The following is an 18,489-nucleotide window of genomic DNA, read 5'->3' on the forward strand; positions in this document are numbered from 1 at the left end:
ACACACCGCCGTGAAATCAGTTAAAAACCCTTGAACATACCTGTATACAGTAAGTGTTTCATTTGTTCCTATTTGTAGGATGAATGTAGCTTTGTTAGTTTACGTGATGTTGAGAGGGTTCTGGATGTATTTAGTTGGTTCTACAATCAAACAAAAGACGAGAATTCGCTACTAAACGTCATGAAAAAAGTGGACGGGGAAGAGTTGAAGTCGATAAAGGTATTTCTAAAGACATCAGTTCCAGACTATACTATAAAGCGATAATTTATAAACAGAAAAAATAAAGAGCAAGTTTTTTTTCAGAATACATGCAACTTGACAATATCGCTAGTTTTAGCCCTGGGAGTATGTTACCATGCATCACTTCAGAAAAGAGAAGAATTTCGAAAAGAAATAGCACCATTGCTTTTAAAACCATTTCCCTTGCCAGAGGGTTCGAAACAAATGTTAATGATTATTGAAAGGTACAAAACTTTGATATAGGAATATAAATTATTAGTAAGCAATTACTGATATTAGAAGAAAATATTTACATTCCGAATATTTTTTGCATGTAAAGTGTGTGGATAGCTACTGCAGATATAAAACCATATACATGTACATAGACAAGATATCTGAAGGTTAACTGATGGGTTTTTATTATGAATTAATCAACGTTGAACGTTGTTGTAGTGTAAGGTTATAAGAGAAAATGTTTAAAAGAACGATTGTGACTGTTGCAGTGGCACTTTAATGAATTTTAATGTGCAAACAAAATCATAACACGCTAAAATGGGTCATTCTATTTGTATACACAATTATAATACTTTATCTTTCAAAATGAATCATCCAAACATTAAGTAAATTACTTTAGTTTCTAAAGTATCAGCACGTGAAATTCATTTAATGTTCTCTGTGAACAACAAATAGAAGCTTTTAATATATGCATTTATTTTAGTGGAAATAGTTAAAACTCTCAGAACAAGACTTATTTTTAATTGGCTATAGCTTATCTTCAAAAATTGATTTTTTCATAGATGTCAAGATGTGTTCCTTGAAAATGTAAGTTTAGACAAAAACATTGCAAAAAATAAAGCTCTCAAGGAAAACGTGTTCATGATGGTGGTTTCTATAGAACTTCGAATACCATTATTTCTTGTTGGTAAACCTGGCAGCTCAAAATCGCTGTCAAAGACCATTGTTGCAGATATTATGCAGGGAAATTCGTCAGCCTCGCCAGTGTTCCGAAATTTCAAACAGGTACTCATAAATTCGTCATTTTTATTGCTCATGTTAATCTTTTGCAGTGTAAAACACCCCATAAAGTATACGAGGGTTGTTTGGAAATTATTGAGACCTTTTATCTTACTCCCTTAGGAAAAAAGATAAACCATTGAAATATCACTGAAATGTTAACCAGTATACCATTTATTAGTGTGAAAATTTTCTAGTCAATGGCATCATTAATCATTTCTGGTAAGCTGACAAACTTCCTTACGTTCAGTGACCCTGCGCAATTCCAAACTCATAGCAACGTTATTTAACGCGCTTCCTTGCTCCTATGTTTTATACGCATTACAAATAAATGGAAAACATGAATTATTCTTCATTTCTCTTCTATTTCTTTTTCATTTATAGATATCAAAATTTAGGCATCTTCACCATTCTTGATCTCATGAAGAAAAAATTCAAGTAATTTCTACCCAAAAATCAACTTGTTGTGAAACGTCTGCTAAAGTCATTCTGTAAAAAATTAAGAACCGTTGACATCAGTTTTTGTGCAAAAAGTAGTAGATATTTACTGGCGTGCGACCAGTTCTCGCCGAGTACCATTTCTCGCCAATACATTGTGACGTCATTTTTCGTCTATAGTTTTATGTGTTGATAAAATGACGTCACAATGTACTGGCGAGAAATGGTACTCGGCGAGAACTGGTCGCACGCCAGTAGTCTTTTGTTATAATTCTAGTTAAAAGGTTAGTAAAAACATCCGATAAACTGAGGCTCTTCAGTCCTTTATATTGTATAGTTCTTGTTTAAACAATTACTTGACAAGTAAAGGTCTTCTTCCGTGTTTCCCGCCGAATTTGATGTATATATGCTGCCCCGCCTTGACGTAAAATTTCAATAAACCATCGGGGTCAGATTTCTTTGGCTTGGTAAATATATTTGTTTTATCTCCGTATTTCAACTCGAAAACCAGTGAAACTTTCACACAAGTCAGTCACAATAAATAGCAAAATGAACATATATAATTTGATTTCCTTTACTACTTATTGTTGGTCCACCGAAACGTACTTAGTAATTGTGTAAGTTTACTAATCTCTGATTTTATGCCTGGGCCGGATACCCCTACCAACGACTTGTTTATGTACCGTCGTAAAGAAAATATTGGATATTTTTTAAATATTACTTTATTTCATTACTTGTTTAGGTTTCTTCAATGTTAATGCCAATTATTTCGATATTTGTTAATTAGTAAGGAAAATATAAATGTTGCCTCAATAATTTCCGAACAACTCTCGTACGATAGGCAATTTTCACTGTAAGAACTTTAAGGAATAAACTTTGAAATATTATTTGATTCTGTCTTGTTTAAAAGTATGTACATATATTTCTTCATTAAAAATTATCCGATTACATGTACATGTATACTGATATAACATATTGCATTTTTTAGGAATGTTTGTCTATATACTATTTTACAATCATTACACAAAGTGGATATATTGTAGGTAAAAATGGTGTCCTTTCAATGCAGTCCATTGTCTAGACCAGAGGGGATAATTGACACATTTCGTCAATGCGCTCAATTTCAAAAGGACGTTGATTTAAAACGAAATGTTTCTGTTGTTGTTCTTGACGAAGTGGGACTAGCTGAAGATTCTACAAAAATGCCACTTAAAGTAAATAAAAATTTGTTTCCATAAAACGTGTATTTTTGTATTAAGATTTTTTGAATGAATTTAGATGTCTTCCAAAATTTTCAAATTATACACTTTTTGGTGAATTTCCAGGTACTGCATCCATTATTAGAAAATGGTTGTTTAGAGAGTGAGCAATCAAATGTTTACAAAAAGGTAGAAGTTTTCATCGCTTTAATAATAAAACTCTCTCAGTTTAAATGATTAATGTAAAAATATTCATTCATTGAGATAAATTATTTACTTTAGGTGGGTTTCATCGGCATTTCAAACTGGTCCCTGGATCCAGCAAAAATGAATAGAGGAATTCTTGTGCAGCGTCCAATTCCTGATCTTGACGAATTATGCGATACTGCTAAGTAATGATTTTATGTATCTGTCATTAAATTTTGGATTTACAACAGCAAATACATATATGCTTAGACAATCAAATATTGAAATGAGATTTTTCTATTTTAAAGGGGCATCTGCGTTAAAAACACCGAAAGTGAACGAAATAAAATACTGTCATTACTGGATAATTTATCAAGTGCATACACAGCAATCGTTAAGGATGATCTAATAAAAAGAGAATTCTTTGGGCTGAGAGACTTTTACAGGTTTGTCTGACAGAACGGTTGAGCTAACCTTAGCTGAAAGCTCAAGAGAGCATTTTTTATCACATTTTGTCTGTTGTTTGTATGCCTGTCTGTCCCTCCGCCCGTCTACAAACTTTTTACATCTTGAACTTCTTTTCTAAAACCAATTGACCATTTGACCATTTTCAACCAAATTGGCACAAAACATCTTTATAGAATGATGATTTCCAATGGCAGATATGAAAATCCAGTTTTTATTCAAAGCGGAAAAAACCTCGAAAATGTAAAAAGGGGGCGCATATTTAAAAATCTTCTTTCCGAGAACTAGAGAAAAATGCAACGTTATTTAGTTGAAATCAAATATTGTGTTAGCTTTATAAAGGGGTTTGATCTAAAATAAAAGGGAATTGGAAGTAAACATGTACTCCTACCTGAAATTTTGGTGTGTATCTTACACGTGATTTATTTTCGGTAAAAGGTAGAATTCAAAAAAGGTACACTTGGATGCTGATTTTTAAGCTGATATACATCTTAGAAATTATATGAACATTTTTATCTTTAAAGAGCTACTATAGTTATTGTTCAAATATGTGCAAAATCTGGAAATAACATATCGGCGTTTTAATATTCCGACCCAGGAACTTTCTAATAAAACTCTAAAACAAACCGTACTGTTCCGTGCAAGAAACGAACCGTACTGTGCAAGAAACAAACCGTGCTGTTTACAAAACAAACTGTATTATTCCCAAAGGAAACCTCTCCGTGCAAAAGTGTACGATACTTTATGCAAGATTCGTCCTCAAACGACCAAAAAAGCGAACTGTAACCTGCAATGGGTGTGCAACTTACATGTACGGCTTAATTGACCATTTAGGCTCGATGAAGTCAATCTTTTGCTAGATTGTTATATAATGATAACAATATACTAATAACAAAACCCGCCCCAAAACGACCACTGTGTGGGATTAAATGATATATATGTAAAGTTTGCGGTGTTATTTTTATTCAAACTATTACAAAAAAGCGTTTATTTTCTCTTTCTTAGACTTTCATTATTTCTTTGATTATCGACAAAACTTTCATGGCGATTTCTCAGATCTATAAAAAGAAATGTTCCCCAAAAGCGTTAAAATATTTTGATTATTTTCATGAAATACTATTGTGTATTATAAATTATAAATTGTGTATATACTGGACTATACACATTATATTAAGTGATTCTGAGAGAGAGAGAGAGAGAGAGAGAGAGAGAGAGAGAGAGAGAGAGAGAGAGAGAGAAAAAAAACAACTTGTGTGTTAATTGTAATACTTAAATTAAAGTTTTACCACTGAGGTTTACGTTCTACACCTGTCAATTTAAGAATGATAGATGACACAATCCGCTGCGTGCTTCTTAGCTCCTTCATTATAGTTAAAAGAAAAATTGTCAAATGAAAAACATTTCAATTTAATGTTTATCTATATTTGAGAACGTTTTCCTATTTGAAATTATTCAACAATCATTTCCGTTCGACTTCTTGATTTTAACTCAAATGTACACTGTCCAAAAAAAAAATCAATCAAATACCAGTAAGTTTTACATGTTTTTGAGGTTTTTTTAAAATGTCCATTAAATGATAAATAACTCCATGAAAAGCTATATACTTGTTGTGAATATCTAAATGTTTATATCTTAAGAAATATGTTACATATATGGTTTAACGGTATAACAAAAATAACATTCATGTTTTGACCATAGACACGATGTTATTTCTGATCAGTGAAGCGATGACGGGTTAGGTGTGATCTGTGTAACTATACAGTGAAGGAGAACATATAAACAATATTTGAATGCATAAAAATCCGTGTCGAATAATTTTATTACAGATGTACTACCAAGTTTGAATGAATAAAAATCCGTGTCGAATAATTTTATTACAGATGATTTTAAGTTTGAAATTTTTTTTTTAATTAGATTATTGTTGCATGTATTTTTAAATTGCTTATTCACCAGTGAAATTTAATCGGCCACAGTACGCCACAGTTTGTAAAACAAACATGAATTCAAACTAACTAATACTATGAATAAAATGAAATAGAAAGATGATTGTCATTGTTGAAATTTTTAAATTCGAACAAACAAATTATCCTTTTGGTTAGGATTTGTTGAAATAAATCCTTTCTGAAAAAGGCGACGACAGACAATATTTCTATTTTTTTATTATTTAGTTGTTTTGTCAAATTATATAGCCATTAGACGAGCAATGTGGCCCATAGACCTCTTGTTTGTTCACGTGAGCTAAAGGCTCACATGAGCTTTTAAGGTCAAAATTTCCCGCTGTCTGTCGTCCCCACCGCCTTTGTCGTTGTAAACGTTCCAAATTTTATCCTTCTGTATATTCTAAGTTGAAGGGCCCCATATCTTTTTCAATGGGAGATAATTAGGAAACATTAAAAATGGGATTGCAAAGAAATCGCCTCTTACAGAAAGGTTTTATTTTAACAAAACCTAGCCAAAAGGATAATTTGTTTGTTAAAATAGAAAGCAAAGCCTCTTTGATATGAATCGATTTTGGATATAATTAAAATAGAGTGGAAATAGAGTTGAGTGATTTAAAAATCCTCTTTTCAAGAACCAATGCGCCAAATTCAATTGAACTCAGCTGAAAACATCCATCGGGATAGCGCATTTAAGTTTCCTAATAAAAAATCCAGAGCTTCCTTTTACAGGGGATATAGTTAAGAAAGCGGGTTGATTTTTAAATCATCTTTGGTGATCTGGCCCTTTTTAAATCTGTTTGAATAAGTACCAGGTCCCCTTTGAAGGAAGGATGAGGAAAGTATAAAGATAGGATGCATGGGGGATTAAACAACTCTCTGGGAACATAGTAGCCTGTATTATCCAGACTTTTATATTAGCTTCGGATATATAATTGATATTAATTTGTGAAAATTATGTTCATCGGGGAGTTAGGGACGGGGACCTAACAGAGGTTCAAAGTTCATAAAAAATAAAAACATTACTAATCATTGGAAGAACCGAGAGGAATAATTTGTAAAAACAAGTATTCCTTTTAAAGGAATGATCGGCATGTATATCATTGGTCAGCTCTGTTAATATAATACGAAAGCATTACGCTTCACGCAATAAACCCTATATAGAACCGTTTTGTTGATTTCCGAAATAGCAAGGGAGGAACAAGATTAACTTTTAGTGGGCGAATTATATTTCCCATAAATATTCTTACGCATCTAAAAACGTGATTTGAATCATTATGTCTGAGCTGTAAAGATGGTTTATTTTCAAGGCAAACGGAAAAGAATATTGATTTGAGTAATCTACAATGTATGTGTAAATTAAGATTTAAATGATGTTGTTATTGCATTGTAGATAAAGTAGTGCAAGGCGCGTGCAAATAGTAAACTTTGCCGGATGTCTCATATGGACTCAACTGTGGTCGGCCGAAGCCGATCACAATAAATCAGAAGAAAACTATAATACTCAATTCCATGTTTAATGTAGTATTTACCCATTTGTGTCAGAAAGTGAGAGGGATTATATATGTATATAAAAGAAACACTTATTAAGCAAACAGCTTGTAGCTATTTATGTGCATTATTATTATAAGTAAACGCAAATACATTAGGGTCAGAGAGGGCAGTCTAAATGGCTGGATATTTGGAGGGAAACAAGGTTTCAGATTGTAAATTAGGCTTGTAATGATTTATTTCTAATTGTAATATGTTATGGTCCGTACCTAGTCAAACCCAGGGTCTTGGGGTTGAACACGAAAAATATCAAACAATAATAATTTCCCTCTCTAAATTGATAGCTAATTATAATTGACCTACAATTATTTACAAAATGGCCTTCCATTATGTAGGAATGAATTAAAAATAATATGGTTTGAACTTTAATGATACCAAAATGAAAAAAAAACTATAGTTATACCTTAATCTGTTAGAATAAATTCTAAAATATACAACAACTAGCTGTATTGGTAAGCTTTTAAGCACAACTGGTCTTATTATAATGTTGCAAACCTCTTTTTTAAGGCATTTCAACTACAAGGTCGTACCTTGTTTCGCAGTGTCTCTCCCTTCTTGTTGAACGCAGCTAGAGGAATAAACGTTGCGGCTGTGTTGCGCTCCTCAAACACAATCATCCAAGGCCGTATCATATAATTAAATAACATTGAATCGTTACAAAAAAATACAACAAAACTACATGTAGGTTTATTTTATAAGACATTTTTACACTACAGTTAAGATTAAGGCTGGGATCAAATTATTCATTTGTATAATATTGATACTAGTCAAACAATAGACTGGTTAGCTGTCATTGATTACAAGTACAAGCGCCCTGTAATCAATGAAAACACACCAGTCAATAATTTCTATATTGTGGGAATCCTTTACATTATTTACGAGGGTTGTTAGAAAAGTTCGCAGACAAGATCGATTTTGAGCGGATACCAGCAACACTTTTCATATTAAATCGTGACGTATTTTCTAAGAAATATGTAAAGATTTGTTTATGTTAAATGCACCATAAAAAATATACAGATTAATTATTTTGATAAGATATGCTTCCCGGAACATGTCAGGTTTTTTTTTTCTTTTTATATTTTGTACGCATTTTTTCTTATTAAGAAAATGTTCAGTAAAAGCGCATCACAATAAACGATATTTCATACAAGATTACAATAAGTTATGAAGGTCATTTTATGAATGTTTCAAATAAATTGAAGATTTTTCGACCGTTTTATCGCCGAACATGGAAAAATTTGTCAAAAACGTAAACGAAATGGACACTTTGGAGCACCGGCCTTCATTAAATTTTGTGTGCACACAGAAAAATCTCTGATGGAGACTAAAAGGTTCTTAGATGATGCCTTTTTCATAGGACACATGTTACAATTTGAATCACAATTGGAATTGGAGATTTGAAAATGCAAATACTAATACATGTATCTTGAGCTCTTGTACCTCCCCAACCCCATACAGCCCGGATTTTGCACCTATGAATTTCGCTTTATTACCTTATCTAAAGTCGAAACTGCAAGATCAGAGATTTTCGGACCTAAATGATCAACGATATGACACAAAAGGCATTATACAAACATTTGACAAATAATGGTGTGAACGTGCATTTTATAAATGGTTTAATGGCATGAAAAGTGTGTGAACTTAAAGGCGTTTACTTTGAAAAAAGAGTGACGGGTTTAAATTGCCTTTCAGTAGTTTGACGTCAATTGACATCGTGGAAATGGTGCTCCGAAAATCCAATTGATGCAAAATAAAAATCGCTGCATCTTTTGAAAGCAACTTCAAAATTTTACTACTTTTTGCATACTTATTTTCAATTGGTAGTCATTTAATAAAACATACGTCATCCTACGAAGTACACAGTAGTAATTTTGCCGTAAATCAATTTGTCCGCAAACTTTTCGAACAACCCTCGTATGTTTAAAAAAAAACAAACAAAAAATAAATTTGATTAAACTAGAATGAATAAGTTGGCATAACCTGTTGGTGGCTTGTAATCGGCTTTAAGAGATTCAAACAATGTAGCGAGATTTTATTGTTTGTTTTAGATTTATAGCCCTTTTTTGATTCCATAAGTCACTAGGTGGTTAGAGTTACATGTATGTTGTTTCAATGTTGAGCGACTTGGTGTTTAAAGTTTTGTCTTTCAATACAGTTCTTTTATGATTTTTATTGAATATATGTTCATTTAGATTTTTAATTCATCAATATATTTCGTTATAGTTCCTTATTTTTATTTTTTAGTTTGATCAAAATGCTTTACGCATTTTCTGTAAAAAATGAAAAGCGTCCAACGTGGTTGATGCTGGAACACTCAATAAAAAGAAACTTTGGAGGATATGAAGATGAACACATTGACATGGACAAAATATTTCAAATATTTGCGAGTCATTTAAAACCAACTGTTGAAGAAATAAAGGAGGTATCTATTGTTAATTAAATGTCAATTTGCAGATGACACAAATCTTAAAGAGAATGGAGGGACATTTATTCGGCAGATGTATTAAATGTTAAAACTATTTTTGTTTTCATTTCTGAAAAAAAACCCCATGTAATTTAAAAGTATTGCTTCTAATTTTTTGAAATAACTGAATAAATTAAAAAACGCATACAATTTCATACATGAAACACATCAAGGATAATTTTCTAATTAAATACATTGTTTGAAAAGTTACATATGCAATGCTTGAAAAGTCTTAGACTGAAAGTAATATGGGATGCTACAGTTATGTCGATTTTTTTGTATCTACTTAATGATCAACAAATTATGGTTTACAAATTCATGATAGTCATGTTATTGCAGTAAAGACTATAACAAGGTCATGAAAGGAGCATATCAACATTATTATTGTCATCCAATGTATATACAATCGGTTTTCTTTGCTATAATATTTCTATCGTAAAGAATTCTTTATGATGAGATTTGCTGTCATTTCCTTTATCATGAATTTAAAAGTTAAAGTCAAACACAGAATGAACAATTTAACATGCATGGTTTGGCTACAGAAATTTCAAAAAATAAATTTTATGTTTTTCTGTAACAAACATTGGTTTATTTCATCCTTTTTTATCTTTTCTTTATAATTGTGATGCTTCAGTATACATACAACAAAATAAATCATCAACAAGTTAATTGATTTACATGACGTCCTGTCATTGATTACTTTTTGTTATTTACAATGCACATGTACCATTTTCATATATATTTTGTTGGGATAATTCTAAAATAACAAAGTGTATATATTTCTTTCGTTAGCCTGTGACAGGAGATCCTGACTGTAGTCCTACTAGACTTATAGAAGCATGCCTGCAAGAAAAGTATGTTGATTGCCATAAAGAAATCCTTTTATATTATAAAAATAATTATCTTCATGATATTGATTTTTGTAAAATTGGTGTTAGATAAGAGAGAACATTATGATTCACAGACTGGCACAAGGCGATTATTGAGGCGACACCTTATCGGAAATCCGATAAAATTTTATAGAGGCATAGTGAAATAGTAATATGTAATAAATGTTACATGTAATATAGTAATTGCATTGTGAAACATACTTCCCTCATATTCAATAGCAAAACCACGATTAAGCTGCAGCATATGTAAATAGTTGCATATAGCTTTTAATAAAGGTAAAACAATTTTTTACCTACACTTATCAGGTCTGAAAGTCTTTTGCGACAATAATTTAACTAAGTTCAAACTAAATAAGTTTGAAATTACATATTTCATAATATCAACACAATTAATGATTTTGAAACACTAAGTATAGGTTAAAATTAACCCATTTGTATTAGCACTATGTGAGTCAGTTGAAATTTTCTGATTTGAAAAAATATGACAATATATATTTTATTAACATATAAGTATAATTATGGATTTAACTTTGTATAAAATCCCACGTTTTTAGTCTTTACAATGTAAAAGTATAAAGTATAAGCATAAAGTTATAAGCTGTTACAAGTATAAAGTGTGACTACAAAGTTATAAACTAACATATGTTGCATGTTTAAATTTTGTTTATTTTATTAATGCTAAACTAATTGTTAAAGGGACTCAAGATATTTGTTGTTGTTAACTGAGAATTTCGGAGCACTGACTGTGTTACAACAAAAGATACTGAAAATGGATGCTATTACAATATTTGGCAGTAGTTTCCGGAGTGATCAAGAATATACGCAGGTGATTGCTTTTGTTATTCAGCTTTGTTATTTAGATCTGTGAATTTACATATTCTTGAGACTTAAAATATTTACTTTATATATACATGTCCTTTTGTTAGATCTGCCGAAACATAAATAGAATCAAAGTATGCATGGAGACTGGGACAACTGTTATTCTTCTTAACCTTGAAAACTTATACGAAAGTCTTTACGATGCGTTGAATCAGGTATTTAACTTGTCTTATAGCAACCCCCTGAAAGGATTTAAGATATCAATATCATTAATGCACACAATCTAAATGAAGAAAGGTTTAATTTTAATGACTGCTTGTAAACCCTTATTTCTTTCTTTTTTTGAGTTATTGTATGTGTGGTACCATGAATACAACTCTAGTAAGTTGGGTAGTTATTTGAAAAAGTGCAAGATATGTTAAAACATATATAATACATATAGATATTTGTTATCACTCATTTTGATTATCACAATTTAACATAATTTACCTCATTCATATCACAGAATATATCCCATCAGAACAATCGCTTTAATGAAAATAAATACTTTTCAAGCATTTTAAAGTGAATATGGATGTTCAATTTATGTTAAAGTAAATCGCTGAAATTAAGTTAAAAATCAATTGTTTTATAGGACAGGACCAATTTAAAAGTGTCAAATAAGAACAGTTGACCGTCATTGAGAAATCATTCATATTCTAGAACATTGAATAAACAAGAGGCCCATAGGTCACATCGATCAACTGAGCAACAATGGCTATAACCCTAATCTGATAATCCATTTAAGAAATAAGGTATCATTTTTTTATGTCTATCGGGATATAAATACGGGTTGGTCACGTGATCAAATCTCATAAAGCCCGAAGGGCTTTATGATAGATTTGATCACGTACGAACCCGTATTTAAATCCCGATAGACATAAAAAAATGATACCTTATTTCTTATATTTATATTTGTTGCAAGTTATGACACTAACATTGCTCCATACTTCATTTCCTGTGTTGACCTAGATAGCCGCTTCGTTTAAAATGGCGTCACAAAAAATAGTTCTGCCGGTTGTAATACATTTAATCAACAAAAGGAATGAATTTAACAATATTTGGTGAAAACAATTCAATTCTTAACAACAAGTAGAAATTTTAAAAAGATTATTAACGTCCACTCATTAAATGACGGTTGGGATTAACGCAGAACATCACTACTTCCGTTAAAGTAATCCGGTCGGCCATTACTTGTTAAAATTGAAAACGCAGTGATTGAAGACGGACTTGGCAAGAATTTCTGAAGACATTGTGGTTCTGACCGAAGAATTGCATGAAGCGTCATAGGATGGCATTTCTGTCGGGTTACATGTACCTTCGATTTCTTCTCGTGGAACAACAGAGAGAGATGCAGATGGAGCTCGTGTTGTGGCGATTGACATAGTAGATGAGCTACACGAAAGGTTGGTGATTTTGCGATTGTTATGATAAGGGTTAGTAACATTTGACAGACATGAACTAACTGAGCGTTTTTGTTCATCTGACAGGTGACGATTGTATGTCTTAAGAGAAGCTTCACAACGGTGGCCACTCATATACATTATCTGACGTGACTCGAATCCCTGATCACTCATGGCTGTTATTGATGTTGCGCGCAGACAGTGAGGTGTGTAAGTGTTCATGCATTTGGATGACTTGCAAATGTCGGACATGAAGCCACTGAATGATCTCTTTGCTAGATGTTTTGATGTGTACCAGAGATCTGCACTAGGATTATGCAGTGCATCTTTGAAACAAGAGTTGAACAAACTAAGAGCACTGCTGTCTGTCTTAGAGAGAAGCAGACGTAGCATTTTAACTGGACAGATCTCACTCTCAGGAACCTCATAGATTCTCTTTCCAGATGGAGCTTCTTCTGATCGAATACCCCCCTGGAAGTTTTTCTGTTGTGTTTCGTGGCAAAGAGTTACATACTGGCGATTGTTCTCATCCTTTTGAAAAAGAAACGAGTCTGTTCGCAGTTGATGGTGGAACTCTAATCCACGCGTAACAAGATGTATAGACAAGTGATACCACACACATTGTCGAAGAACAATTGGATTGTAAGGAGCGGAAAGGAAGTAAGAAGAAATTCGTTCAAGGTCTTCAGGATGAATGACAGATTTGTGGTTGGTAGCCCTTGATGCACCAGTTTTCGTCATTTCTTTGAGCATTCCATCCAATGTATGGTTTGCTGATTTGAAATCCTTGTCTCGAACAATATCCATGGACCTTTTAAGGTCTTGGAGGTACCGATTGATTGCCAAACGGATAGATTTTAAAGAATTTTTGTGGTAATTTTCAGCTTGTACATCCGTCAGTTCTTCTGATCTTTTGGAAGTTGATTTCGGTTTGGCTTCACAATAAAATCTCCTTAATTTTGTCGCGAGGACCTCTGGACTGACAGTTTTGAAATCAAGGACATCAGAAAAAGCCTCCAAGTGCCAATCTATAAATTTTAAATGAATTAATTGTTATTATTGTTTTAAATGTTTAATTTTTACTGTTTATTATTTTGTTTACATTTTTGAAATTGTTTTTCATTTGTTGGTTTTGTTTGTATTAACGTTGTTTGATTTGGTTTGTTTTTTTATTTCTGTTACTGTACAGTAGTACAATCAAAGAAAATAATATGCCTTTGTGCTGGTCAATGTTTTGTTATACATGAATTAAATCTGTAGAACATACATTTGCTTTATTTTCAAGGATATATCTACATCATCATTGTATGTTTTATTCTTTTTTTTGTTAATTTTTTTCAAATTGTTAATTTTAATCATCAGTTTTTGTAAATAAATTTGTGTTGTTGTTTTTTTACATTTAATTTTAGACATGTTAAGTTTCCTGATATAATTTTTAAATGAGCCAAACATATACCTTGGAAGAGTTTCACTCCCCATTTCGTATTTCGTTTGGTGGAATTAGACTGTCGGGAGTCCTCAAACATTTGAATCTGTTCTTCAGTCATAGATTTAAATCTCTTTGGGGGGCAGGCACCCCAGGTCTAGGAAGGCCCTCCATATCTGAAATTTCGAGCGCAGCCTCAACTTCTTTAGTTTCTTCTACACTTACAGGAGCCATAAATGGGAGATCCAATGAGGCCAAGATATCATTATCTAACAATAGATATAGTTCTGGCTCGTTTTCACTAATATTGAAATCACCATATTCTGCCATGTTTTGAGAAGTGAATGCCAAAAGCAGACGGATATTTTAAAATGCAAATTAATTATTTAATAAATTGAAAAATAAATGTATTTTGAACAGATTTTATTCTGTGTACTAAAATTATCGTGGTTTTTATGTGCAAGTATGTTTTAAACGCCTTCCTGTTGATTTCAGTCGGATTTGTTTTCGTAGTAAAAGTAGTAACCTAGTTCTCACGAGGTCATTGTATTCATACGCGCTCGTAGCGTGACCTCTTGACCCATAATGATGTTATGCAGAAATAACAGCGGATTGCGCAAACAGTGTTATAAAAGGGAAAACATTTGCAAGTGTAAATATATTAGGTTGTTGCTCATATAATAATCAACTCGCCATCTAAAGTATATTTTATTATTTACCTTTACACATTTATGGTGTTAAATTGTACTGGTTTGGATGTCACAGTTTTAACAATTCCAAAATTACACTATATCAGAATGCATGCATAATAATATCACATACATACATATTGCTATTTTACTGATCTTCAGAATATTTTAAAAGGACCTAGGTACAATTTGAGTACAACATTTTCAAATTTAGTTTTCCATTTTTAACGTCTATGATTATAAATGTAAGTATTTAAATGCCTTGTCAAACTTTTAAAGTCATTTATATATATATATATATATATATATATATATATATATATATATATATATATATATATATATATATATATATATTTATATATATATATATATATATATATATATATATATATATATTGAGTTACAAATAAATTGAAGAGTTAAAATTTTTTTTTGTTAACAAAGCTAGGTCTTGTGTAGGTTCCAATCAAACGTGCTTCATTGTGTGTATAATTGATGTTAAATCAGTTTATTAGGTCACCTGGGTCATCACTCAGTTGACCTTCTGCAATTGGTCTTTGTCCGTTGTCCTGCATCGTGTGGTCTGCGTCGTGTATCGGTATCGTGCGACGTGCGATACAATGTAACACTTTTACACTTTTAACTTCTTTTTGAAAACTACAAAGTCAATGGTAACCATGATAACCTTGATATGAAGCATTTTCATGGTAACAGAAATCTAAATTGTGAAATTCATGGCTCTACCACCCCGGAGCGCCATAGGCGGGGCTAAATTTGTCCAAAAAAGTTTTTAAAAATTAATGCTTGGTTATAATGCCCATTAGGTCTTATACCAAAATCGTGAAATTCATGGTCATTGGGCCAGGTAGTCAGGCTTAAGGTTGGGGCCAATATAACCATATAGTAAAAGTTTATTAGATCTATGAATATCTTTTTCTTTACTCCCACACATGTTGGGAAAAAAATGAAAATAGTTATGATGTCAACGAGCTCATCTTTTTAAATTGTGAAATTCTATGGCCCCTGGGTAAGGTGTTCAGGCCGTAGAAGTGGAGGCAAAATGGCCATATAGTGTTAATGCATATATGTTTAAAAATCTTCTCTACTATCACACATTTGTAAGAAAAACTGACTTCATAATTATGTTAACTAGGTGCATGTAGTCCTCGACTTAAATTTAATGTCCCTTGGAGAATGGGTTTTGACTCCAGGTGGGACCAAAATAGATGTACAGTGTAAATGCATATAGTGTTTAAGAATTATCTTGAAGTTCTTTACTCCATACACTTGTAAGGAAAGTTCAAAATTTTGTAGACCAGGAGGCCCACTTCCAAAATTATGAATTTCCTGTCCCCCGAGATAAGGGCTCTGACTCTAGGGCGGGGTGAAAATAGTCAATTAAGTGTAAATGCACTTAATGTCTTAAAAATCGTTTTCTTTATTTCTAATGATACCGAATATCAACTGACTGCATATAAAGAAAGAAAATAAAACCATTTATCAAAATTTTAAATTTCATGTCTTCCAACATAGGGATTTGAATCTAGGGTTGGGCTAAAACACTCAAGTAGTGTATAGGGTTTGGGTTCTTAACACAGGGTGGTGTGGTTAAAATTGTCATTTAGTGTGTTAATGTATATAATGTTTAAAAACATCTACTGGCACAAAATATAAACTACATGTAACTGCATATTAAGAAGAATAAAAAAAATATGCTGTCATCTTTAATAATATTTCATTTCGCCTACATGTAAGAAAAAGATTATGGCGGGGGGGGGGGGGGGGGGGGTCAGTATATATTTGTTTCATAATTTGATTGAGTGAATTCACATATTTGGAAAAGCAAAAAAAAAATGAATCTGTCTTTCAAAGTTAAGATATTGTGTAAGCAGTTAGAAAGACTTAAGGCAGTAAATGGAGTTATCGTCCTTTGTTCTTCCTCTGTTTGCTTGTTCATATCTAGTGATTAATCATTGAATATAATGTAATTAAGAAGTTGTATGATCAAAGAGTTATGCAAGTATTTTTATCATTTGAAACAAGTGATAATCAAAATCTCTGATAATTAGAACGTGTAAAATTATTTTGGTTTAATGCCAGAGAGTGATCACAGGTCAATGAATGTCGAATATTCAAAAGCTGGAACAGGAGATGTGAGAAACACTTTGGAGGTTGTTTTAAATAAAACTTATATACTTTACCCACCTTGGTTTAGTTTATCTATGAAAACATATAAATAATAAACGGTAATGCAAGTATAATTCAAGACCAATATAGTCTACTCTTTCATCGTCAATAAAAAGAATTTCATAATATGGGGACTTGTATTTCGTAATAATTTTAATCTTTTTTCACACGTAATAATATGATACATGTAGAATAATGACAATATTGTAGAGACTATTTTACATATAACAAGAAATAATATTGACAAACTTAAATTTACCTAAATTTTATGAAAATGACACTTATTCTTCAGACATAAGGTTCATTTCATTTTTTACATAGAATAATGACCGGGGTAATAAAAGAAACAAGTTGCTGTCCTTTAAAAAAGGACTACAATACGTGTACCATTTGCATGTGTTTCCAACGAAAACGTGAAAGCCTTAAGATTATCAGAGATTCCAGCTCTAGCCCTCTGCTTTTAACCACTAAATTTGTACGTTGTGTTACGTGTACATGTATGTATAGCCCTGACTCTTTATCTCAGAATTTAAAGGGTTCATACTTCTAAAATAATTATGATTTATCTATGAATGAAGTTTGCATGTATAGTATCAGGCATTCGGTGAATTCTACTAGTTGCGCACACATTACTGTACGATTCGCACTACTTTGTTAACTAACGTTATGCAGTGACAGCTTTGTGTAAATTAAAAATTTCATATTTTGATGCATTTTTCTGGAGATTTAAACTTTTACACAGTGACATAATTATTCAATCGTACTTAAATGCTTAAAAAAATTAATCGGGAAGTTCTCTAGCCTTGCCTTCTATAAAAGTAAAGTTAAGTTACATGTGTATTCGGAAAACAACAAAACATTGCAAATTATGCTATTTGATGTATGTTGTAGTTTCGGCATAACATAAACTTATTTCAAAATACTGATAGTTCATATCACATGCCAATCATTTCTTTAAAAGGAATACTTTGTTTCTGTACTGTTTACCGACAACTTTACAATTACAGCGCCTTTGAACTTATGTGTGTATATGGCACGGAATTCCGATCCCGATTCAGATAAACGTGTGCTAGCCTGGTTCCCTGACCTACCCATTACGCACAGGAACCAGGCTAGCTCATGCGCAGGCTAAATTTTCCCCATAGTATCCGGTTTAACCTCGCTTATATATTTTCTGCGTGGACCTCAGGGTCCACGCAAAAAGACTCCCCCCCCCCCCCTCGTCATTATTCTTAAAAACTACAAGGTCAGGTGTTATCAATCATACTTTTACTTTTTAGGATGAGAGGAATCTAGATTGTAAAAAACTATTACATGTACATAACCACCCCAAGGCATCAACAACAATTTTAAATTGTTGTATTTCCAAGAAACCTTTTTATTGCAAAATTCATTGTCCTTAAGTCAGGGGTTAGACATTAAGATAGGGCCAAAATAGCCTTGTATTAAATATTAGAATTCTTTTAATCTACTCCAATATAATACTAGAGAAAAACTAAATTTATGGGTATAATGTCCATGGAAATCTCTACCTAGATTGTAGAACTCATGGCCCTTAGG

General features: G+C 32.1%; 1 protein-coding gene and 2 long non-coding RNA genes across 3 annotated transcripts in view; all 3 read left to right on the plus strand.

Moving 5' to 3' along the window:
• The first annotated feature begins 1,042 nt into the window (after positions 1-1,042).
• LOC136271195 (uncharacterized) lies at positions 1,043-3,263 on the plus strand. Its single transcript, XR_010709064.1, has 4 exons — positions 1,043-1,239; positions 2,715-2,885; positions 2,997-3,059; positions 3,153-3,263. It is a non-coding gene; the product is annotated as an uncharacterized lncRNA (long non-coding RNA).
• Positions 3,264-3,376: 113 nt separating this feature from the next.
• LOC117685030 (E3 ubiquitin-protein ligase rnf213-alpha) overlaps positions 3,377-18,489 on the plus strand; it is a 94,328-nt gene continuing 79,215 nt past the window's right edge. The window contains exons 1-5 of the mRNA XM_034459217.2: positions 3,377-3,502; positions 9,254-9,431; positions 10,266-10,327; positions 11,060-11,189; positions 11,290-11,397. Coding sequence (XP_034315108.2) covers positions 9,264-9,431; positions 10,266-10,327; positions 11,060-11,189; positions 11,290-11,397 — 468 coding nt within the window. The 5' untranslated portion in view covers positions 3,377-3,502; positions 9,254-9,263. The remainder of the gene's footprint in view (positions 3,503-9,253; positions 9,432-10,265; positions 10,328-11,059; positions 11,190-11,289; positions 11,398-18,489) is intronic.
• LOC109619289 (uncharacterized) lies at positions 12,120-14,014 on the plus strand. Its single transcript, XR_002200071.3, has 2 exons — positions 12,120-12,627; positions 12,712-14,014. It is a non-coding gene; the product is annotated as an uncharacterized lncRNA (long non-coding RNA).

The sequence above is a fragment of the Magallana gigas genome, chromosome 9, assembly GCF_963853765.1.
Source record: "Magallana gigas chromosome 9, xbMagGiga1.1, whole genome shotgun sequence".
NCBI lineage: Eukaryota > Metazoa > Mollusca > Bivalvia > Ostreida > Ostreidae > Magallana > Magallana gigas.